The sequence below is a fragment of the Ambystoma mexicanum genome, chromosome 3p (genome assembly GCF_040938575.1).
Source record: "Ambystoma mexicanum isolate Mex_15411 chromosome 3p, UKY_AmexF1_1, whole genome shotgun sequence".
NCBI lineage: Eukaryota > Metazoa > Chordata > Amphibia > Caudata > Ambystomatidae > Ambystoma > Ambystoma mexicanum.
This window is the reverse complement of record NC_090925.1, coordinates 359,338,705-359,363,156: the sequence shown is the minus strand read 5'-3', so window position 1 is coordinate 359,363,156 and position 24,452 is coordinate 359,338,705. Positions and strand designations below refer to the sequence as shown.

Sequence of the window (24,452 nt, the reverse complement as noted above, 5' to 3'; positions counted from 1 at the left end):
GTCCAATCCACATTTCTGACTCCAGAGAGCAGGCGGAGATCTTGCCTTTGGGCCAAGTTACATGGGGGATCCTTGCGCAGCAGGAGATGCAGAGTCCTCCCTTCCCAACTGACTGAGCAGGTACATTGTATACGCATCCCACATCCGGCTGTCACTCTGATGCCCTCCCCGCAGCACACCCCAACGTGTTTGCATATCATTACAGTACAGTATGTCTCGCGACCATTGCTCAACCTTCAGGCTTTGCCTCTGCCCCCACCCCATTGCCACCCAGCGTTTTGCCAAGATCAAGAGGAGACCCACCAACTTCCTAGTCCCTTTGGCAGCTGTTTCGCATATCCCAACAGGGCCACTACAGGATCTGGTGCGAGGCTCTGTCCTTCGATATCCCCAATTACCTCAAACACCCGTTGCCAGAAGTGCTCCAATTCCACGCACTCCCAAACCACATGTAGAAAACCCGCCATCTCCTGGCCACATCGGAGGCATGCCCCCAATCTCTGAGGAAAACGGCACTTTAGCTGAGCTGGGGAATAGTAACCTTGATGTAAACATTTTAAGTGAATGAAGGAACAAGTTACTTACCTGTAACTGTTGTTCTCCAGCATGGGTCTGGCATGGATTCACATGCTCATGAATATTCCCCGTCGTCAGGCTGGGAATCCTCGGTAAAGAAAAAAACAGTATCAGTTTCGTTTCTGATCTGTCTTTCGTAGTAGTAACCAATCACTGATCTCTGCGTCATACTGACCACAGCCAATGACTGCCCTCTACCCAAGCCCCGCCTCTGGCAGCCATCTTCAGATTTGGTAGCACGTGAAGTGGCAGTATGACCAAGTGAAGAGCCGCAGAGGGGTAGGCAGGAGGGTTCGCATGTGAATCCATGCCAGACCCATGCTGGAGAACAACAGTTACAGGTAAGTAACTTGTTCCTTCTCCAGCATGGGGTCTGGCATGGATTCACATGCTCATGAATAAAGAATACATAGCAGTACACACATGCACAACCAGGGGAGGTGGCAAAGGCTCAACATTAAGCATTACATCAAACTCAACATTAAGCAAATCTTACCTCCTCACCAGGCTCACCTTAGGCGAACAGGTTGCGCAGCACTGCTTGGCCGACCCTTGACTCCTCCCTGGAATCCCGATCGACGCAGTAGAATTTCGTGAAGGTGTGCATCGACCTCCATGTAGCAGCCCTGCAGATGTCCAGCAAGGGCACACCAGATAGGAACGCCGTGGTAGCTGCGATCGCTCTGGTGGAATGGGCTCTCGGACGGCCAGGCACCGGTCGGTCTGCCAACCGATGACAGTACATGATACAGCCGGAGAGCCATCTGGAAATGGAAGCCTTCGAGAGAGCCTTCCCCTGATTGACAGGTCCAAAGTTCACAAAGAGTTGTGACGTCTTCCGAAAACACTTCGTGCGGTCCACATAGAACTTCAGCGCTCTAGCCACATCCAGCGAGTGCAAAGTCCTTTCAGCCGGCGACGAAGGCGACGGGAAGAAAACAGGCAACACCAAGGGTTCGTTGAGGTGGAAGTCCGACGGCACCTTGGGCATGAAGGAGGGGTGCGTCCTGAGCACTACCCTCGTGTCGTGAAAAGTCAAGTACGGGGCCTTGCAGGAAAGGGCCTGATCTCTCCCACCCGTCGTGCGGAGGTGATGGCCACAAGAAACGCTGTTTTCCACGACAAGAACTTCAACGGAGCCGAGTGCAGGGGCTCGTAGGGAGGTCCCATGAGCTTGGTCAGCACCACGTTGAGCTCCCACGCCGGGGCCGGAGCCTTCACCGGCGGGAACGATCTGAACAGTTCCTTCATGAATTCTTTCACCAGACGATGAGACCACAAAGACGTCCGCCCCGTGGTTCTGGTGTATCGGGAGATCGCAGCAAGATTAATCTTGAGGGGCGCGTGCGCCAGTCCAGCCTTGGCCAGCGTCAGTAGGTACGGCAGTACTTGGGGAGCCGTAATCCGTAGAGGGTTAATCTTCTGTGCGTGGCACCAGACAGAGAACCTCTTCCATTTGTGTCCGTAGCATTTAAGAGTTGAGGACGCCCTGGCCTTTGCAAGAACCTCTCTGCAGTCGGCCGGTATGTCGTATCCTCCAAACTCTAACGCTGCAGGAGCCAGGCCTGCAAGTTCAGCGACTTCGGGTCGTGATGGAGGATGGTGCCTCCTTCCCTGGAGAGAAGATCTGCGTCCACTGGCAGCTTGATTGACGGGGACGCTGACAAGTCCAGAAGGTCCGGGAACCATATCTGCCTCGGCCACGCAGGTGCGACGAGGATCATCCTGCACAGTGACCTCTTGAGCTGGTTGAAGAGCCGGATCAGCAATGGCAATGGAGGGAACGCGTATAGAAACAGGCCCTCCCAGGGGAACGAGAAAGCATCGCCCATGCTCCTCGGCTGGGAAACCTGCTGGCGAACCTCCGGCACTTGGAGTTCGTCGCCGTCGCGAACAGTTCGATCTGGGGTGTGCCCTACCGTCGGAAGAGGCGGTCCACTAGATCCTGTCGTAGTTCCCACTCGTGGCACGAGCGCAGCTCCCTGCTGAGTGAGTCGGCGATGGTGTTTTTTATCCCTGCCAGATGAAACGGCACTAGAAACATCCCTTGGGCGACGGCCCAATGCCACTGATCCTGCGCCTCCCTGGACAGGGCTGGGGACCTGGTTCCGCCCTGTTTCCTGATGTAGAACATGGTGGTGGTGTTGTCGGTGAAGATCCTAACCACCTTGCCCTTGAGGGACGGAAGGAAGGACCTGAGGGCCCAAAACACTGCACGGAGCTCCAGGACGTTGATATGGAGGGACTTCTCCGTCGGGAGCCAAAGGCCTCTCGCGTGCAGATTTTCGGTGTGCGCTCCCCACCCTTCCAGGGAGGCATCCGTGGTCACTGTCTCCTGGTGGCCGGGGGTCTGGAAGTCCATGCCCGCCGTCAGATGCGCGCGGGTGCCCCACCACCGGATCGCTCGTCGGAAACTCTCGTCGAGTGTGATCCTCTCCTCGAAGCTGCCCGTCGTCTGGATCCAGCGCGCGTCCAGGAACTCCTGCAACGGGCGCATCCGGAGCCTGCACAGGGGGATGAGGTAAATGCAAGAAGACATCATTCCGAGGAGGGACTTGATGGACCTCACTCTGGCCGCGTCCGCAACCAGCATCCGCTGCACCTTTGCCAAAATGGCCCTCGTCCTTTCCTCCGACGGATAGGCCAGAAGCGACACTGTGTCGAGCTTCGCTCCCAGAAACAATGCGTCTTGCACGGGCACCAGGTGGGACTTGGCGTAGTTTATGGAGAATCCCAGGTCCGTGAGAAGTTGGACGGTCCTTGCCGTGTGCTCCACGGCGAGCTCCTTCGTCTTCGCTCGGATGAGCCAGTCGTCCAGGTAGGGGTAGACGTGGATCCCCTCTCGGCGCAGCTGCGCCGCCACCGGTGCGAGGCACTTGGTGAACACCCTGGGTGCCGACCTCAGTCCGAAGGGAAGGGCTCTGAACTGATAGTGACGCCCTTGGACCACGAACCTGAGAAACTTTCGGTGTCCCTTTAGGATGGGAATATGGAAGTAGGCATCCTCCAAATCCAACGACGACAGGAAATCGCCCTCCTCCAGCTGACCCAGGACGTGTTGGAGGGTGACCATCCGGAACTTCTGTGCCTTGATGAATTTGTTCAGTCGGCGTAGGTCCAGGATAGGACGCCATCCTCCCGTCTTCTTCTTCACGAGGAAGTATCTTGAGTAAACTCCGGAGCCCCGAAGCCTCTTTGGGACGAGCTCGATGGCGCCCTTCCTGAGCATCACCTTTACCTCCAAGAGAAGTTGAGGGACGTGATGTTCTTTCCTGGCCACAGGGGGGACGCGCGGGCACCTCTTTAGAAACTCGGTCTCCGGCCACTGGGAATCCTGTGCGCCCTCTCCACCACACAGAGCGGGGAAAAGCCGTCTGAACCCAAGGTTTCCAGCAGGATTTCCTCCACCCATGCCGCCATATCCCTACGGCCTGACGACTCAGATAAGCCGACAATTCATATATTGTTCCGTCAAGATCTCGATTCGAGGTCATCTTGCTTCTCCCCGAGCACTTTCAGGGCTTTCGTGACCTTTGCCATTGACCCGGAGACCGCCGTTGCTACACCTTCCACTCCCGACAGTCGCCCTTCCGCCTCGTCCAGCCTCTCCCCACGTTTGTCCAACCGGATCTGCATGTGATCCACCTTGCACGTCAGGATATCTAGCTTGCCATCCAAAGATTGTATCCCAGATTGTAGCTGCAATAGCATAGTTTTAATGTCCTGTAAAGCAGACACCGGATCTGGCTCGGGCCCCGTGTCCGGTGTCTGCACCATCTCGCCCGTCGAACATCCACTCTTGGCTTGCGCAGACATCTCAAAATTTAATTTGGACTGCTGCTTACCCCCTTTCCCTGACTTGGACATGATCGGTATGAAAGCCAGGGCCCAATAATATGCCGGGAGCGACGGCCGGAGCCACCCGCACTCCTGTCTCCTGATCCAGGGGCCCAGGGTCCAGCAGGAGTCTCGTACCGGGCAAGGGAACAATCTCCAGCAATCTCCAAGAATCCCAGGGACCTGTCTCTCTCAGTGAGGAATAACCACAGATCACTCACAGCAGATTCCAGCCCAGCTCCGCACTGTCCAACCAGGGCCCTGTCCCCCCCCAGCAGTGCAACTCCACAACTGCCGCTGTGTACAGTCCCGTATGTCACCGCAGGTCCTCTACTTTCCCAAGCATACCATTAGCCGAGCTGTTCAGAGCTGAAAAGGCATGGGAGGAGGGATGGCCCCGAGGAACCACCAAACCAGTGAGAGTTCTGCAAGTGGGCCACGATCCTCCCCCACCCCGCGTGTTCCCAGGGGGGCCCCCGGTCAGCCGATCGCGGAGACACAACTCAAGGCGCCCGACAGCACCACTCGAGCCAGCCCCTCAATAGTTCAGTAGGCGCCAACCGCCGCCCCCGGGACAGGCGCCGGCCGCCTCCAGCATGCGTCCCCCCGGGCGCTGGTGGAACCCACAAGTCTGCTCCAGGTCTCTTCACAGTGCCCTTGGCGCACTGCACGGGTCCGACCACCAGACCCACTGTTTGCAGGTCGATTGGGGCACGTAGCCCTACAGTCCACCAAGGTCTCAGCAAAGTGCGGGCCGCTTCAACGCCGCGGGCTAGCCTCCCGTCACACTATCTGCTCGTCGGCCAGGCAGAGCTGGGATTCAAATATCAGGGGGGGTGGGCGGGCACCCCGGAGCCAGATGGGCAGCGCCACTTCACCCGACCCAGGTCCCCCTTCAGCACCGGGTATGTACCCCCCCCACCTGAAGCCTCAGCTTACTCCGACGCGCGGCCGCCACCACGCCGCTGCTCCCGGGACTACGGCTCACGCGGCGCCCCCATCCACATATGAGCTGCTCAGTTGGCCCCGACCGAGCCGATACTCTCCTCCTTTGCTTGTGTCCTCCACCGAGGGATGCTCCGGCTGGCCTCGCTCGTCAAGCCGCCGACGACCGAGCGGGGGAGGGCACCTCGCCTGCAACCCACAGCAGATTTCTCCGAAGCAGGGACCTCGGAGAGCCGCCCCGCCACGCTTCTGCAGGCCCGCACCTCCCCCACTCCTCCCCGGAGCGGACGCACAGTCCGTATAATGCTTTGCCGGTTATTCTTCACACAAATAATATCTCCACGGGAGCCCGACATGATGCGGTCACCGATGCCGCCGAAGGAACAGGAGAGCCTCCGCAGAGACCGCAGGATTATATGCCGGATAGATAATGTGCTGGAGAGTTTCACGGGCCTGCGGCCATCTTGGTCGGGCTCACTAGCGCCCCCCCCCTCCATTTGAATAATTCTTAAAGTATTTTTGTACAAAATTGTATTTTCCATTTATATTTTCGACAACATGAAATTCATGAGTCCACAATCCATAGGTCATATGCTACGAGTTTGAGTATTCCATCCCTTCCTCAGGAGCTATTATTTACAGTTTTCTTGTCGATTTTCACATTGCTTCCCAATACTTAAAAACAAAAAAGAATATATTTAGTAAAATAATCCTTGAAAAAATCTTTTTTCAATATTAACATCAACAGATCATTGTCTGCCAAGGTTCTTTTCCTTAATATTCACCTGGTGTCAGTCTGGAGAATACAGTCCAAGATAGGTGTGCTGTTTTTCAAAAATGCTCAGGCTTTCAGAATTATGTGGAAAGTCCAGCTATCCCTAGTGATTAAAGGCACAATATATCAAGCCATGCTTTAACTCATGATGCCTAATGTCCTGAATGATATTACAATTGGAGAAACTAATCAGGAGGGAGATTTCGCAGAAATTGCATGCAACCATGCTGGCCCAGTACTACAGGGCACAGAGAATCAAAAAAGGCTCGAGAGAATACTTGCGACCAACAGTGTGTAAGGGTAACCCAGAATTTGTGAAAAGATAGGAGTACATCCTAAATAAATGGTCATTGGATTTAATCTTAATATCTATTGAGGAACTCTCAAAATCCGCAGTACACCTCAATATAGAGATTAAGGAATTAACAGAACTAACAACATTTAAAAGTAGAGAAGAATTGCAACCAATCCTAGAGGATGTAAACGTCTCCCTCGAAGGGTACAAGAAGGACATAGAACAAAGGAAATTGAGAAAATTCAGAAGGGACACATTGGACTACTACCAGGATATAGTCTATAGTTGGCAAGATTATTATCACCAAAACAGACCATCCCCTAACACTAGACTGCGACCAAAAGCCCCAGGACAGGAAGAGTGTGACCAGTGTAGTGGCGCACCCGCCAGTGGGGAAGAAACTAGAAACCTAACACCACCTACACTACAACGCACCCATCCCCAGGGAACACAGTATCTAATACATGGGTGGGTACTGGGTATCACTCCACAGACAGCAACTACCTCACATACCTATCCAGCCTCTTTTTTTTTTACTTAAAAATCAAGGAACAAGCAGATCAGTTAGTGGTGAATATATCCTCAAAAATACTAAAAAAAAAAATCAATTGGATGTGCTTAATTTGGGACGATCTTTTTCCCAGACACAGAATTCGAATTTATTAGAAGAGAAATTAATCTATTTAGATTCATTCGAAAAATGAGTTTTTTTGACTTGCAACCTCCACTAGAGGAACAATCGGAGACATTTGACTATCTAGAAGACAGTAGAACACATTTGACCCACAGGTAAACAATATGGCCATGAAGCTGAAGCTGTTCAAGAAGCAGATGCTTAAAGATTTAGACAGAATAGACTTCAACAGAACATCAGGACACATCAAAGCCAACTCATTAAAGATCTGGCGAATTACCATACTCGTATTAAAACCAGCAGATAAACGCGGGGCCATAGTTATAATGGATACAAACTTTTAAGACTCACAATGTATGTGTTTACTGAATGACAAAAGTACTTCTGTTAAAAATCGAGGAAAAGAGTAAAACAACAACAGACACTTCACAAGAGAAAGACAGGCACACTTTCATGCCTTAGTTGCAACAACTGCCATAACATTAATGAGGGGGTGTCATGTAAATTGTCCCGGGAGGATAGCTGAGTGGCAAAGTGCTCGCCTTGGAAGAAAGACGACATGAAGCAATACAGGTTCGATCTCCGCGTCCGTGCTTAGAAACGTCTAGGTATTTAAGCGTGTTATAAATACGCAACTAAGACAAACAACTACGGAACTAAAACAATTCCTGTAACAGCGCCTCGATGCCCACGGGCTGTGTGAGCGCTTTAAAAATGCTACTAAATAAAGTAAGACACCCACAAACTGGTGCTAGGATTAAACTTAAGGACTGCAACTCACAATCTGTCATCTATGGACGTAGTTGTTTGTGTGGAATTCTTTGTGGGCCAGACAACAAGGAGAGCTAAGGAACGATGGAATGAACATAAAAGTAAGATAAGAACCAAAAATGTTTTTTTCCCCAGTAGCCAGACACTTTGCAGAAAAGAGGCACACAGTAGCACAATTTAAACACTCATATTGGAAGTGGTACTGAAACCACAGAGGGGAGGAAACATGGGAAAGAAACTGGACCAGAGGGAGTTATTTTAATAGAGAAATTGAACAGCTTCACCCTAGACGGGATGAATGAGGATTCTTACTTGGGAGCCTTCCTGTGAAGAATATTGGGGTACTGTAATATGAACGTGGAACACTAACAATGGAACGGAGAAGAGAAATTGTGTTGGGTAATTCTGGACTAATGTCAATATCCGTGTCTGAACAGGAGGGCAACCAGTGATACCCATTAACTTACAGAGGAGAGCCAGGAAAAAGGAAAAGTTAAAAGTGTGGTATTACGATGAACAATAAGCAATATGTCCAGTAAGGTCCACAAAAAGTTAGCACTTAACACAAAGAACATTACTTGAACATTGGTATTGTTTGCTTGAATAGCCCAGGGGATCATGGAATAACACTTTACCCACAATTTATTGGGATAATGAAGATGGAAGAAATGTATACGAGTGTAAGCATGAGATTTCCGATAATATTTCACCTACAGAAGTCCATATTGTGATGTATAGCAAAACCCAGACTGTTAGATAACATCTAGGGTTTCCATGTCATTTGATCGCCTGCCTGTTCATCCCCAGTTTTTTTTAACGTGCATATTCCATCGAATGTGGTCATCTTTTTTTTGGGGGGAGGGGTACCCCTCCCCCCCCCCCCCCCAAGCTCACCTCCCACACTTATTTTTTGCTATTGCCCACCCGCCCAAACCCTTATCTGCCCTTTCCCACCCCCCCTAAAAAAAAAAATTCGATGATCACATTCGATGGAATGTGCACGTTAAAAAGCCTGGTTATGAACAGGCAGGCGATGAAAGGACGTCATCTAGGGACTTTCGTTATTAGCGACAAAATATTCTAGCTATAAATGTTGGGAATTAAAACAAATCGATCCAAATATTCATACTATTTATGGTAAAGATGCAGTAATACAGGACAAAGCGACACCCCGCTCCAATATCTATTTTGGAGTAGGAGAACTTTTAAAGTGGAGGTATATTAGTTACAACTTGGTCAGCTGGACACATTGACTCGAACACTACACCATAATGGGACAAGGTTATACGTGCATAGAGTAGATAAACACAAGTGACGTCATCATGATATGACAATGACATCACATGTTAAATAGCGGCCATTTTAGAAACGGCCAGTACTCTGATGACACAGGATTTTGGCGAGAAAGGAGGGTAGGATGTACCAGAGGCTTATTGAGTGTAATCTTTTAAACCAGCAGGCACGGATGAACAACCTCACATAGAATTAATATTCTTTCATGGGAACCAACACTACATCCATATTATTGGAGATTGCACTCTGGATGGGGGTAAGGTAATAACGACAAATCATCACAATTCTGATTTTTTTTAATACTACCTAGGGGTAACATGATTTTCTAATGGCAATGGTTTGTTCTGTTCTCCCAAATAGAATCAGCCACCCACAAGTGAGAAATCGTGACAAGGAAGGGACATCCTCCATTTGAGGTGAGGTTTATAGAGAATTCAGATTTTAATCAGGTCATTAGGCAGCACGAGTTAAAACATTTCTCGATATATTGTGCCTTTCATCACTATGTATAGCTGGATTTTCCGAATACCTCCGAAAGCCTGAGCATTTTTCCAGACTAACACTAGGTGAATATTAAGGAAAAGAACCTTCACAGACAATGCTCTGTTGAGGTTAATATTGAAGAAAGTTTTTTTCAATGATTATCTTACTAAATAAGTATATTGTCTTTTTTGTTTTGAAGTACTGGGAAGCAATGTGAAAATCGATATGAAAATTGTAAATAGATTGTGAGCAAGGGATTGAATATCCTGAAACGCGTAGAGCATATGACCTATGGATTGTGGATTCATGAATTTCATGTCGAAAATATAAATGAAAAATAAAATTTTGTACAAAAATACTTTAAGAATTATTCAAATTAATAGTGATAGTTGATATAATAATAATTGAACAAGGTATAGTAAACGTATAACCTACATTGATTATTTATAGATTCTTAAATAGTCTGGATTACAGTATAATTTGGTGTGCAGGGGACGGGAGTGCTCCACAAGTTTGTAGACACCCGTTTGCTTGTCTAGTTTATGTCATCCAGATCCCAGATCCCCACACAATAAATAGAACATAAGCAGGGCACAAGACAAACAGACAAAGCCAACAAGCCAGGAAAGGCAGGTGATGATGGTACACTGGAAGTATTTCCTCCATGCCTAACCCGGGTACCTTCATTGGGCATGTCTTCCCATCCGCACTCCTTTGTGCTGCTGCTTCAAAGCAGTATGCCACCCGCTCACCCGGAGGCCAGTGCTCCGGTGCCAGCTTCTCCATGAAGACTTCCAGACTGATCACTCGGTGATATTTTTGGAGCGGTTCCAACTTGAAATACTCCTGGTATGGAACATGCATCTGGAAAGAGGGAGCACAGCCTTCAGACACAGTGCAACCGTCTGATGAAATGGTAGAGTTTCCTGAAACATTTTCCATCTGTGGGGTGAGGGTGACAAATCACTGAACAACTTATGCTGCATCCTTTCCAGAAAGTCACACATCAACTCTGGCAATGGCACACAGTATTCCCACACTAACCATTTTGTCTCACCTCAGCTAATGCAAGATATTCTCACTCACCAATCCATCATTCTTTGGGTCTACACACATGTTGCTCGTCGAGCAATTACACTGCAGGTGGCCGCTTCAAAGCGTTGCAAACATTCGGGAGCAGAGGTATAGGGCATATGGGTTCAAGCTTGAGGTGGAGAAAGCGATTTGCAAAGTGAGGAACCCGACGCAGAGGTCAACTCTAAAAACCAATATCTTTGGTTGGCATGAAACAAGCACGTTTTGGGAAACAGGCTTTCGGCGTCTCTTCAGCTAGAAGCAATTTTTGTTTTTTTGTTTTAAAAGCTGAAAGTCTGCGAGGCACTCGACATTCTTACATATACCATCCAGTTTGTGCACTTCAACTTCAGAGGAAAAAAAAAAAAAAAAAAAGCCACCGATTTGTGAAGTGTCATGTTCAACATGAGTGGGGCCATCCAAACTTATGGCTATTTTGCACACATAAAACAAAAGAATAATAAAAAAAAAAAAATCGCCAGCTTGCCGCAATTTTCCGCTATAAACAGGAACATGCTAGCGCTGCAAAAACAAACACACATTTAACTCTAGGCTGCAGCTGCCCTCGCTGCTTTGTGTGAGCAACATCCAAAGTGATGTATTCGACATCCTTGTGCATTCTTTTTATTACCCCGTCTTTTTCCACGTTTACTTTTCTTAACCAAACGAACGCATTGCATTTTGAAGTTCAGAGCACATAATCTCACGTTTCCCGTGTCAGTTAAAAGAACATATGATAAAGTGACAAATGAAGTACAGCTTGTGCTTACATTGTTAGATTGTCCGTGTTTTTAATTAACTGTCACTGCAAAGTTAAGGTCATCCATTTTCACCTCAAAAATACAAATGTTTAGCTAAGGAAAAGTGAGTGAAGGAGAACAAAGTCAATGCTAATATCCTTCACTGAAACTGCACTGTTTCTGCAACTGGACCACTCTTAACGGCCTCGGTCCTGGGCCCAGCCACTCTCCACTTGCACTGATGCACTGGAACCCCTCTGCACTGCGGGACTGTCTCTGTATCCCTACAGCCCCCCCCACCCCTTTCCCAGCACTTGTTCTGCACTTACCACCAGCTGGCCCTAATTATTTATTACTTTACGCCACTTACCTTGTACTGCACTCCCCCCCCCCTCCCCTTCCCCTTGCACTTTTCCCCCTCCCCCACCCCTGCACTTGCGCGATCTGAATGACACCTGGCCTAGTAGGATCGTTGTCTGTCTCCCCTTGTTCCTCCCCTCCCTGCCTCGTCGTGCCTTGAAACACCTGTGTATAGGCGCGTTACAAATGCCATATCATATCAATGGGGGTCATTACAGTTTCCTGGTCCGGAAAAAATGTCTTTCCCTTCTAAAATGGCGCTCGTATTCTCGGGCTGTACTCGGGGTCACACGGTTGTAATTAGATTGCACACACAATTGCTACGTCCAGAGCACGTCAATATTTGTCGTCCGATTGCCGGTTGCGGCTCACACACAGCAGTCTAAGAACGTGTGTGCGAGTATCGAGATTCTCTATCGACCAACAAAGGTCGCCTATTTGAATGCGGAACGTTGCACGTGATGCTCTCTAGAAACTCATGGTTCCTATTTTTACTTCACAGTTTCATTGATGCTCGTGCTTGCACTGGTTTTCGCAGCCTGCAGCAACCATCAGTACCAGTAAAGAATAAATGATTGGCATCTTATTTGAAGACCACTATGAGGTAATTTTAGCCCACCCCACCTGTCAAAGATTACATGCTATGAATGATCTTCTTACTTGGATAATACAGTTTAGCAATATTTGAGGTCTACAATTTTTATTACAGACCTAGCAAGCCCAAGTTCCATTGACTTGTCAATGTATTTCACCTTTGGTAGCACCAATGCATAATGCAGCGACACAATGCACGGCGCGTGACTAATTCTAGGTTTCCTCTCGTGCTCTATACCCGATAGTTCCGGGCATGTGTGCCACCACTCGGCCTGTGATGCATGCATTTCATCCTGTCTGGAACTCTGGCGAATGCCAATGGTTTCATTTACTGCTCTGTGTCACTCCTATAGTGGGTGTGATTGCTAACCACCGTCTGGGTAAAAAGACCCTTTCTTCTCTTTTCTCGGAAACGCTCTGGACCAAATATATTTCATGAATTACGCAGAATTAAGATAGTGTCACACGGTAGTGACATTATTCATTTTATTTTTTAGGAATCAGAACACATTACATTGCCCGAATGAGACGTGGGTAGACAACTCACATTAATCAATCATTTGAAAGACATCTGAATCCTTTTACTCATATGTTCATAGGACCTTCTCAAGGATTGATCTCCTCCTAACGTCCCCCAAGAAACTAACATACGTCAGCAAGGTGGCCATAGGGTCGAGGATTCTGTCCGATCACGCCCCAGTGACGCTTGAGATCCGGGCACAGGAGACAACTCCTAACTCTCGACGTAGATGGACCCTATATGATCCAATACTTAATGAGATGCCATTGAGAGACTCCATTGCAAAAACATTTCTTCAGGGAAAATCTAAAAGAGGACACCTCCCCAGCAAACACCTAGGACGCTATGAAGGCGGTGGTATGGAGAGAACTGATTGCGCAGGAAGTAGCATATCACAGAAATAGACGACAAACTCCTGATCCTTGAAGATGAACTCTGAGAAGCAGAGAAAACCCACAAGGAAAAGGGCTGGACCACAAAAACGCGACGAGCCACCCGCATTGCACCAAAGAAGCTAGAGGCCCACTATGCCAAACACACGGCCCAACTACTGACTAAAACCAAACAATTTTATTACGCGAACAACAAAGCAAATAAGCTACTGGGGGCCAAACTAGCAAAAGCAAAGAGGAAAAACACCATTGTTGGGCTGCATGATCAACAAGGCACAATACATTATGCTGAACAAGAAAAGCAGCAGCTTGCGACGAACCATCTAGTACAGGTAATGACTGCCCCGCCACGAAAACCCAGAGGCACAGAGGGACTATCTGCAGACAGCGGCACTCCCCCAGCTGAAAGACTCAAGCCGAGACGGCCTAGGCGCTCCGATCACAGGTGAGGAAGTGGAAGAGGCCATAAAATCCCTTAAATCCCGAGCTCCTGGCTCCGATGGATACTCATCCAGATTCTACAAGATTTTCAGGCTCCAATTGATTGATCCCATTGTTGTGCTTTTCAACTCCTTTAAAGAAACTGGCAGTGTAACCTCATCCATGCAGGAGTCAATCACCGTCCTTTTACCCAAACCGGGAAGGGACACAAGAGACCCTGCTTCCTATATACCGATCGCCGTACTAAACATAGATGCCAATATTTACTCTAAAATTCTTGCTAACCGCCTGTCACAGATTCTGCCGGAGATTATTCACGTCGACCAAACAGGCTTTATTAAAAATAGATCTACAGGGGACAATATTCGAAGAGCCCTGGACCTGGTAGACCTCGCTTCCCGAGACTCCCAGAAACTGGTATTGATGGCCAAAGACGCTAACAAAGCGTTCGATAGAGTTGATTGGGCCTTCATGCGCCACACCCTGGCGGCCTTTGGATTTGGTCTGGCATTTCAGGCCATGGTCTTAGCCAACTATAAATCCCAGAGAACCCTCCTTAGAATTAATGGCTCTCTCTCTGACCCAATTCCTCTGACCTGCGGAACTAGGCAGGGATGCCCACTGTCCCTGCTTCCATTTGCGTTAATTATGGAACCTTTTGCCCAGAAAATCAAACTGAATGATAGTATTAAGGGCCTCCAGATTGGTCCCTTCCAACATAAAATTCGCCCTATACCCAGACGATGTCTTGCTAACCATTTCAGATCCTCGGTCCTCATTAGGGGATACTCTCTCTGAAATAGATAACTACGGGAGGGTCACAGGCTTCTCCATTAACTTTGATAAATCTGTGGCTCTGGGGATTGGTCCATCCCCAGACGAACGGAACTCCCTAGGCCCATTATGCCCCATTCAATGGAAAACTAAGGCGATCCCCTATCTGGGGGTGGAGATTCCAGCAAATCCGAAGGACACGTGTCACGCGAACTTCCCCACGCTCTTTAGGGAGCTGGAAGATGACTTGAAGCAGTGGGCATCTCAGGAAATCTCATTAATGGGGCGTATTACAGCCTTTAAGATGAACCTCCTCCCCAGATTTGTATATGCCTGTTCATCCCTACCAGGTGCTATCCCCTCGCCCGCCCTCCGCAGCCTTCAGAGGAAGATGCTTCGGTTTATCTGGAAAGGTAAAAGGGCTAGGATTCCCAGAAAACAATGTTTGGTAACCCAAGGCTAGGTGGACTGGGAGTCCCGGACTTACAGGGCTATCAGATGGCAGCACAGCTAGCGCACACCCAAGCGTGGCACATAACTACTAATCGCCCTAGGTGGGTGGAGCTGGAACAGTCCAGCTGGTCTATTCCCCTGTGATTTCTTCCCCTCATCCTACCCTCGCTGCAGCGGCGATGGGCTGGCCTGTTATTAGCGACCAAACACACTGTGGGCATATGGGATTGGGCCCCGAGGCGTAAAGGGATCCCGAGAGGTCTAAGCCCCTCCTCCCCAGTATTTCACAATCCAGTGTTCTCACCTGGGATGAATCCCAAGAATTTTAGGAACTGGACTGCAAGGGGCCTGGAAACCCTTGGGCAGCTTTTCGAGGGAGGCCTGCCCCGCACTTTCGAACAATGTAAGGAGACCTTCCAGCTTCAGGAAAGGGACTGATTCTCCTATATTCAACTTCGCCACTGGTGCTCTCACCCTCAAACTCTCCAGGCAGCAACATGCACTCTAACCTCCCTAGAACTGACTCTCAAAGAACTCCCGACCCGAGGAAAGATCACCCTATACAAACATTTCTTGGGAGATTTCCTCGCCAAAGATCTGATGTATGGAACAATGGGAGGCAGATCTGGGGCACCCCATAGAGGACCAATCCTGGGTAGACATTTGGACCCAAACGCATGCATCATCCTCTTGCATCACCAACAGAGAATTTGCTTATAAAATCCTGTTGCTTTGGTACTACCCCCCTCAGACTTCATCATATGAATTGGGCCCTTGAGCCTGCCTGCTGGAGACTTTGTGGCCAACCAGGCTCCTTTCACATGTGGTGGACATGCCCAAAGGCACAACAGTTTTGGAAACAATGCCTAGCCACCATCAAAGAGATAACCCAGGTAGCTCTCCCTCTGGAGCCTGAGCCCATTCTGATGAGAATCCCGGTCCCGGGGGTCTACTCGAGACTGGGAAAAATAGCCAAACTATTGACCCAATGCCTCCTAGCAGGCAGGATAATGATCGTTAGCTCCTGGAAATCCACAGAAGGCCCCCTCATGCCCCTCTGGTGGGGAAAGGTGTGGGACATACTGATCGCAGAGAAGATAACAGCAGCCAGACTGGGGCGCCTACACCATTTTCAGAATATATGGGCACCAATATTAGACTATGACCAGAGGTTCCCAGCCTTGACCCACAAGCCTCAGGGGGACAGAATGGTATTGGGCGACGGGGCAACCCCCTGGCACGAAAGGGAGTCTGTAAATGGAGCAGAGGACACAAACAACTGAGAACACTGGTCCAATCCGGCAGTTGAGGGCGAGAGAGTGGGAGTTGAAAGATGGGGCCTGTGAAATGTTGGATAAGGCATTGATAAGTAAGTTGTATTGTTAAAGTGGTTTGAGAGCTTGTTAGGACTATGGTTCTTGCGCTAGTGTGTGCGTTGCTATCTTCTTTATGTTGCCTGCCGCCTGTCAGGTGGATCTCAGAGGGACCAAGCTCCTAAGGTCCCAATGTTTGCAAGGGTTGTTCTGGGTTACGGAGATCCAAAAACTTGAAATTAGGCACTGGACAGTGGTTCCTTAGTATCCAATGAGTATCAATTTCCACACACGTGGTGTTTGGAACATTTGTTGATTTATTTTTCCTTCAGAAATTCACACATTGGTTGTCACTCTGAATAGATTTAGCGACTCCATTGTACATAAGGACGAGCTAGGCCTGGGAGGGGCAGAGCAGTGAACACCCTCTCATGCACTGGTGTGTATTTGTCTCCTGTATAGTATTTGTGTTCAAGTGCAGAGCGCCTGCTGTGCATGCTGTGCCTGATGTGGCGTGAGGGAGCTGTATGAGCACTGGTATTGTTGGGAGCAGGACGAGACTGACATAGGGGTTCTCAGAGCAGTGGATCTGGTCGCCATGGTAATGCAAAATTCTCAGGTACTGAGTGACAGAATGTTAATTTCTGTGTCCCCGTGCCATTTCAACCAGTGAGGAAACGCAGTACAGCAATTGTGCCAATCGGGTGTCCCATTTAAAATCACGCGTTTTCATCTTATTCAGGCAGCCTAGTGATCCTTCCTCTGCTGGCTGGTCCCCCCGCCCCTTTGCTCTAGAGCGCCTTCCCAGCATGGCATTCAGAAGACTCATGGAGATGTGAGTTGAGCCCTCTGTGCCCACACAGGGCCTTGCACAGCCTTGTGCACTTCACTCGCATTGTAGCAAGTATGGGGGTGTAGGAGGATGGCAGGGAGGGAAGGAGCTAGCTCGTGACAAAGTGAAAGTAGAGGGGCAGTTTCCCTGCAGTACCCACAGTGGTCTGTGGACATGTATTGATATTACACAACCTCATTTTCCTCATGTGTGGAGAAATGGAAGAATGGAGAAAATAGGGGTTTGTCCGGGGTGTGAACGCCTTTCGCAATTTTTCATTGGGAGGCAGTCCATCTCCCGATGAAAAATGAAGGGAAAAAAAAATAAATAAAAATAAAGATGGGACAGGGTCCCTATTCAATGTCTATGGCGGCAGCCAGACGGGATGAGCCCTGGGACCCGAGAGCAAAGCTCCGCTCCCACGGGTAAGTGGAGGGGGTGGGTAGGGAAATTTGGTAATTTTGAGGTAAAGGGGGGCAACAGGGAGACTCTCCCTGTTGCCACCTCAAATTAAAAGAAAAAAAAATCCCTGGCAAGGGCCTCTGGCAGCTGGGACCGCAGGTGGGGATTCTGTATTCTCACCTGCTGTTCCAGCCACCCGATTGGCCGAGTGCCCTTCCCCAGGTGCAAATATGATGTATACACCCATGGGTGCCCCAGACTGTTTTTCCCTTCAAGTAAAGGGGAAATGATCCCCAATACATCTTCACCCGGGACGGTCGAAGCCTTTAGTTGTCTAGCCAGGCTCACTCGCCTGAGTCGCCTTCTTGCTCCCTGTGGTCGTCTTTGACTGCTCCACAGCACTAGATGCGTGGGCTAAGTAAGTGTTGCACACAGACACATCCTCATGTGTTGAGGTACCCACTCCCTCGTACACTTATTTAATGTACGTCTCAACCCAGCCCGGCTGCCAGAGTCGTTTTTACCATGTTATTTTCTAAATTAAAGGTGGTGTCAGGTTCCAACAATATACTATTTATTTTTTTTTGGACTGTTAGTGCATGCCCACTGCACCAAAATGTCAGACAGCCTTCATGTTGAAAACGCACTTGTAAACAACCATTGGCAATGCCAACAGTTTGGGCTTTCTGTAGGCATGGGAATGGAACCGCTGTACGGTTGTTAACTGGCCATTGATCAGCAGTTGCAAAATGGTACGAGTACCTGGGCTTCTAATAGGAGTGCCTGGCAAATGCCCAATACCTAAACGCAAGACAAAATTGTTGGCTTTGTCAAAGCTTGTTTTTGCAATTACGATTGATGACGATTTTTTATTCTCCCTGGTTTTGTCATTTATTGCTTATTCCTGCCGCTGCAGTGCTCCCTGCACTCCGAGTGCTTCCCTTCCTTTGCTCCCATACTGTCATTCCTTCCTCCCTGTACAGTTATTTCCACATTCCTTTCCTCTATGCTAAATTTAAAATGCAATAAACTACAAAACATCAAAAACGATTGGCATTGGCAATTATAGTTTCTTTTTTAGAGGTGCATCCCCTCTGACAACATACAAACTGACCTCATAAATCTGAGAGGACCTCTGTATGTTGTCAGTGGTACTGCACCGCTCCAATAAAAATAATGCTTGTAATGCAATGTAAAACTCAGATTCCAGGGTTTTGTTATCTTCCTTACGAAAGTGTGTGGTGTGTCGTTCAAGGATTTCTATGTCTGTTGGATCTGCATTGTGCATTCCCCTGCTCCAGGACTTTAAAGCACATCCCATTTCTGAAATTTGGAAGGCTCTTTGAAATGGGTAGAAAAGTCTTTTTGTCGTAATGCTTTGTGCAATTGCATAAAAAGTGAGGGAAAGGGTAATAGAATGTGTTAATCTATGACTATGAAGAAATAGATTTCTTTTGAGGACATCTGCACCGGGACAAAAGTGAACCCCATTGAGAGCAAAGCTACAGTATAGGACAACTATGACCAGGATGCAATTATACATACAACCAACAGATGCATTGCCCACTTGCGCTGTCCCTCTTCATCCCTTGCGCAATGTTGCACCGTCGCACCTCCTACCCTTTGCACTGTCACTGCTTCCCACTTTTGTTTTCACTCTTTCCCACCTCATTTGTGCTGTCACTCTTCCTCCCCATTTGCACTTTCAGTCCTTTCTTCAAATGTTATACAATGCTCCTGTGGTCTGTTGCTGGCCGAGCTTTCATTGATTCGATCTTTTTATTATTTCTCGTGTTGCCATTTCTTACTCTCCCCTTCCCCCCAACTGCTCCCTTTACCGCTCCCTTTACCCCTATCTGGTCATAATTTCTTCCTCTCTGCGCGGTCATTCCTTCCCTCCATGCTGAATGGAAAATACAACAAACAACTGCAAACGGCAAAACTATTGGCATTGCCAATGCTCGTTTCAAATGATTTCCTCATGCTGAATATTCGTTATCACACTTAAGACTAGTCATGAATGGATTAATCACAGATCAGGTTCTGTTATTTGTCAAATTATGCTGTTTGCACACTATCAAATAATTGTTTTGTTTCTTGTACAATTCTCATAATCTAGCGTATATTCCTATATTATGAATATTGATGCAATGTTGCTCTAATCCAGCTCCATAAAAAGATGGCATACACCACTAGATCTATGATTCCGAGTGTTAATGAGGATCATTGAGAAAAGCAATTTAGCCACCTGCCCTTGAGTTTGAATTTTGAAGTGACTTTTCTATGAACAAGCGGTGAGCAACCGCCTCAGTTGGTCCTTGTAGTTTTGGCTATTCTGGCACTGGCAATTTTACTGGAATGGGAAAACATGAGTTTTCCGGTGGGGCACTGATTTACCTCCAGCCCCGAGCAAGTTCAGCGCAGTAAAAGGCGCAAATTTATCAGCTGCGGGAGTAGCCCACTAAAAGGTGAGGGGGCTTTGTTGATAGCCACATAGTTCTATGAACTAGGCTGGAGAATGCCCTAAATAATTGTGTTTCAAGCAAATAACATTGGCGATAAAGTTGGGTGACAGGTAAGTACAGAGAGCTTAAAATTAGAACAAGGCACTGTAAACGGGCCTCAGAGCATGCCTCTCACTAGAAACAAATGCACATTTTATTAACTTGCTAAGTAGCCACAGAGGCTGACAGCACATTGCTAATTACACATTCCCGGGGTCATACAGTAAGAACTGAACAGCCTTTGATACTTTCGAGGCCAGGAAGCAAAGCTCATTGGTGCCGTGTAAAGGCAGCGAATGCACAAACATTTTTATAATAATTCGACATATTAGTTTAATGAGACTAGTCTATTGACTGTTTCAAAATGTCCCAGGGCGGTTTTGAAATTGCCCCTTAGCACATCTCAGCCTGGGAAGAGGTTTGAAATGTTCCTAAAATGCAACATAAAGACAGTAATTGGTCAATGGTTCAAGGCTCTTGCAGTGTCAAGATCGGTTGTATTTCCTGCGAGATGACCAGCGGCAGAAGAATAAAGATTCGCTGGTGATCTCAAATGTCTCAATGTTTTGGCACTACGATGTGGGAATTGTGGGTTAGACTGACGTTACAGCTTTATTTTTGGGGCGCATCTTTGACAGCACCTTTCATGCAGTTCTGTTCCACATTCTGTGAGAATTTTGTTTCTCCAGCTGCGCCTGGGCTAAGAATAAATTGTGTTACTTCTTGCAACCCCACTGTACATAGATGCTGCAATTACCTGGAATGGGGATTTACTGGTGTTTCCGCCACCTAGAATATCCCGGTAATACACGGATACCAGGCGGCAGAAACGGTAGTGTCAATTTGCCGGTATCCAGCCAGAATTACCAGTGGGATACCGGCAAACTAATTATGACCAATGAAAATAAAATGGTTTGGGAGACAAAAAGGAGGAAGGGGCTATGAAGAGGTTATGAAGACTAAGACATGGTGATAAGAGAAAGGGTGGAAAAGCAAGAAGAAAAACCACAGAAGAAGCAGAGTGGAAAACACACTAAGTGAGCTATGGCAAAGATGGGAGAGATGGAGGAAACCAAAAAAACTGGAAAAAGTGATACAAATGATAACAGAAAAGAACATTTAAGAGGGGGAAGAGTAGAAACAGATGACAATGATAGACAGCAGGAGTAAAGGGGGTGAGGGGGCAGTAGAATCCCTAGATGGACAGAGAACTGGTGAGATGGTGACTGGAGAGATGAGCAAAGCAGACAAAAGAAAGGGAGTGGTCAAAGAAATTCATAATCCCATAAAGCAATGGGAAGAGGGAGAGAATCGGAAAGGAGAGGTAGCAGAGGGAGAGAACAAGATATAGACCAAGCAAAGGGATGCAGAACATGGAGGGAGGGATAAAGGAGAGAAGAAGATGAACGGAGAGATAATGGCAACATAGCTTCATAAACAGATGGAGACAGTGGAAGAGAAAGCGCTGCATAATATGAGAAAGCGTGATGGAGAAATGCAAATTGAACACTTAAGTGCTTCATAAAATCTGCCTTCTCATAGGCTGTCTCTGGGCATGCGTCAGGATGTCCACCCTCCCAAATCCACAACTGCCTGACTGAAACCCCATAGAAGGGGTATTGCATTAATTTGCCAACACCAGATTTATCAAAGCCATTTTCTACAAAGAAATTACTTTGAAAAAAAAAAATCAAAATATATGGGTAGGGGTGGTAGGTAAGGGGTTAAAAGGGCCGGTGAGTAGGTTGGGGTTACAAAATCCCCCCAAAAATGCGATGTTTTTTCAAAGTAATTTATTAGAGAATTACTTTTGAAAAAAAATGTGTCAGCAAAGGGACATGGAACCATGGAAGGGGTACATTTATATTGTTACAAGTCATAACTATAAATAAAGTTATTTAAAATAGGCATGCACTTCAAACAAAGAACGAGCAAAACAAACACTGCTCTTTCAAGCATGGGACATCCAGGAACATTTTTATTACAATATAGCAGAGGCAATTTACAAAAGGTGCTAATGATCATACTGTGGCCTCCAGGCAATTCAAAATTGTGTGCACATATGCTGCAAAAAACAATTTTGTGCTGCACAATTTCATTTTTTATGCCGCAAAATATTAAATTTCATGCCGCAATATCCTGGAGGTTCTGATGAGTGCACAAACCCTCACACCAGACAGTGAAGAAGGCAGTGTAGGAAGTCAAAAGAGGAAAACTGGCAAAAGTTGTTGCAAGCCAAATCAGTGTAACGGTAGACACAGTAAAGACTTTAGATTTGCTCTCCCTTTAAAAATGTACCAAATGGTGCCTTCACAGAATCCTCTTGCCAAACTCAGTTTGGATCCCTCACACAAAGTAGAATCGAGATAGAATATTGGGTCACCTAAAATAGTTTACATGTTCGGAAAGATTTTTCTTTTGGCAACTTTCCCTCCATAACTCTATGGACCTCAAAACATTTTGCTTTTGTCCATGTCCACATTTTTTGCAGGGGAGTGAAGCCTTCAACTTCACTGCCCTGGCCTTTTGCTCATTTGTTATGTGGAAACTGTTCAGTCCTTCAGACCATCACTGGGAAACTAGGTTTCAGGTTTTGTCTTACTTCCCATACCTTTTTAAACATTGCACACAGCATCTTACAATGTAGTGCAATGGGGATACTTTTGTATCATCCTAGCCTTTTACAATTGCGATTTTTGGTTACTTTTATATGTGCCTAAAGACAAGTTGGCGGCAGCAACAGAACATTCCATTTTAATAGTATATACCTGCGGTGCCCGCTCAACCTGAATTCCTCAGCAATTATATTTTGACAATTTTTGTGTTATTTCTAGTGTGCATATCTGCGTTTACCGCATATGGCTACTAAACGTGGCTAGTGCCCCAAAATGGCCATATTGTTATTTAGCCTTCATCCTGCCTTGCCAGGTCAGGAAATCCCATGTAAGGTCATGCACTTGCATGGAAAGCTGCACTCACAGGCTAGTGATGATTTTGTGTGTGTGGCTCAGGAAGGGATGGAACTGTCTGGTCCCATTCCACATTCCTAGAGCCAGAAAATCTAAGTATGGGGTATTAGTGCAACCAATAGTTATCCCTGATTGGACAACTACTAGCTGTTTGAATGGTGCACACCCTTACCATTGGTGGGCTTGGACTTTCTTCCAGGCTCGATTTTAGATCAGAGGACTCATGTAGCCATTTCTTCAGATCAGCATTGGAGCAAAGAAGATTTGAGGTCGTTTTACCACGGATGAAATGTCCGCGTCGGAAATGACCGCATGAGAAACGCATGTTACCCAAAATGGTTTGTACATTTCCATCTACAGTAAAACAACCCTAAATCTATCCAAACACTAACCCCCACCCACAACATACCCCTACCCTCCCACTTACCTTTCATTGCAATGCGCCGTGTCCCTTGGACGCTGGTTCCCTTTGACTTTCGTGATCGGGAACTGCCACAGCAGGGGCTTTTTTTTTTTTTTTTTTTTTTTTAAATCGGGTCAGCTGTCCCCCGCAACACCCCACTCACATATAGTGAGCAGGGGCCACCCCTGCAGCCCCCCCCCCTTTGTTTTAACCAAATGACCTACACCACCAAATAGATTTGGTCAGTAGGACATTTAGTAGTAGGAATTGGAAGATTGATTAAGTAAAAGAACTTAAGTCATCAGCACAGGGCTGTGATCCCGATATAAAAGCCCACTTGGGAGCGTCTATGTTCTTTTCTACCCCCAATCATGACTAAATCCTGATCTACTATAGGAGGTCAAATCCTGGAATACTAGAGGCTACGCACATTTATGTAGATCCGACTGCTCATGCAAGGATTTATATAATGCTGATATTATAGCACCCCAGGAGACATGGTTATTAGGAATGCACATTTTGATGGTTTTACAACGTATCTTCGTCATGCCTCTAGGGGAGAAAAGGATTGTCCTTTTGGCAGTGTTTGGCAGAGTTTGCATGCAGTATCCTCTGGGACAACTACATACAACTAGGACTACAGGTGTAAGCAAAATCAACCTTTGGTATAAGTCTGTACCACACAGTTTTTGGGAAGCGAGCTGAGCAGCCAGGCTCCTCTCAAGAGGGAATGTGAGCTGTAAGGGTGTTACACAGAGGTCTATAATTACAAGTATTCAGATAGACACTTATACTCAAGGCTTCTTGGTAAAATACCTCTTAATTTATTACAGTACTTAACACTATTAGGTTCTGAGGCATTTAAACTACTTTGAAGGAGGAGCAAAATGGCATTCAGAGCATTTGAAGTAGGAGCAAAAAGGCATAAGATAGTAAAACGAATAATACAGTTACTCTAAAACAGTGCAAATAGTTTGAGTTCACCAGAGGAGTTAGTTGAATGCAATAGGTAGGCCAAAGTCAATGGACTAGAGTCTTGTATAGGTAAAACGGTTCTGGTAGTTTAAACGGA

The 24,452-nt window shown here is 47.2% G+C and overlaps 1 protein-coding gene across 1 annotated transcript in view; it reads right to left on the bottom strand.

Annotated features, from left to right (window-relative positions):
• POFUT1 (protein O-fucosyltransferase 1) overlaps positions 1–24,452 on the bottom strand; it is a 143,490-nt gene that overhangs the window by 25,051 nt on the left and 93,987 nt on the right. Inside the window, exon 3 of the mRNA XM_069651013.1 lies at positions 10,291–10,473. Within this exon, the coding sequence (XP_069507114.1) occupies positions 10,291–10,473 (183 nt within the window). The remainder of the gene's footprint in view (positions 1–10,290; positions 10,474–24,452) is intronic.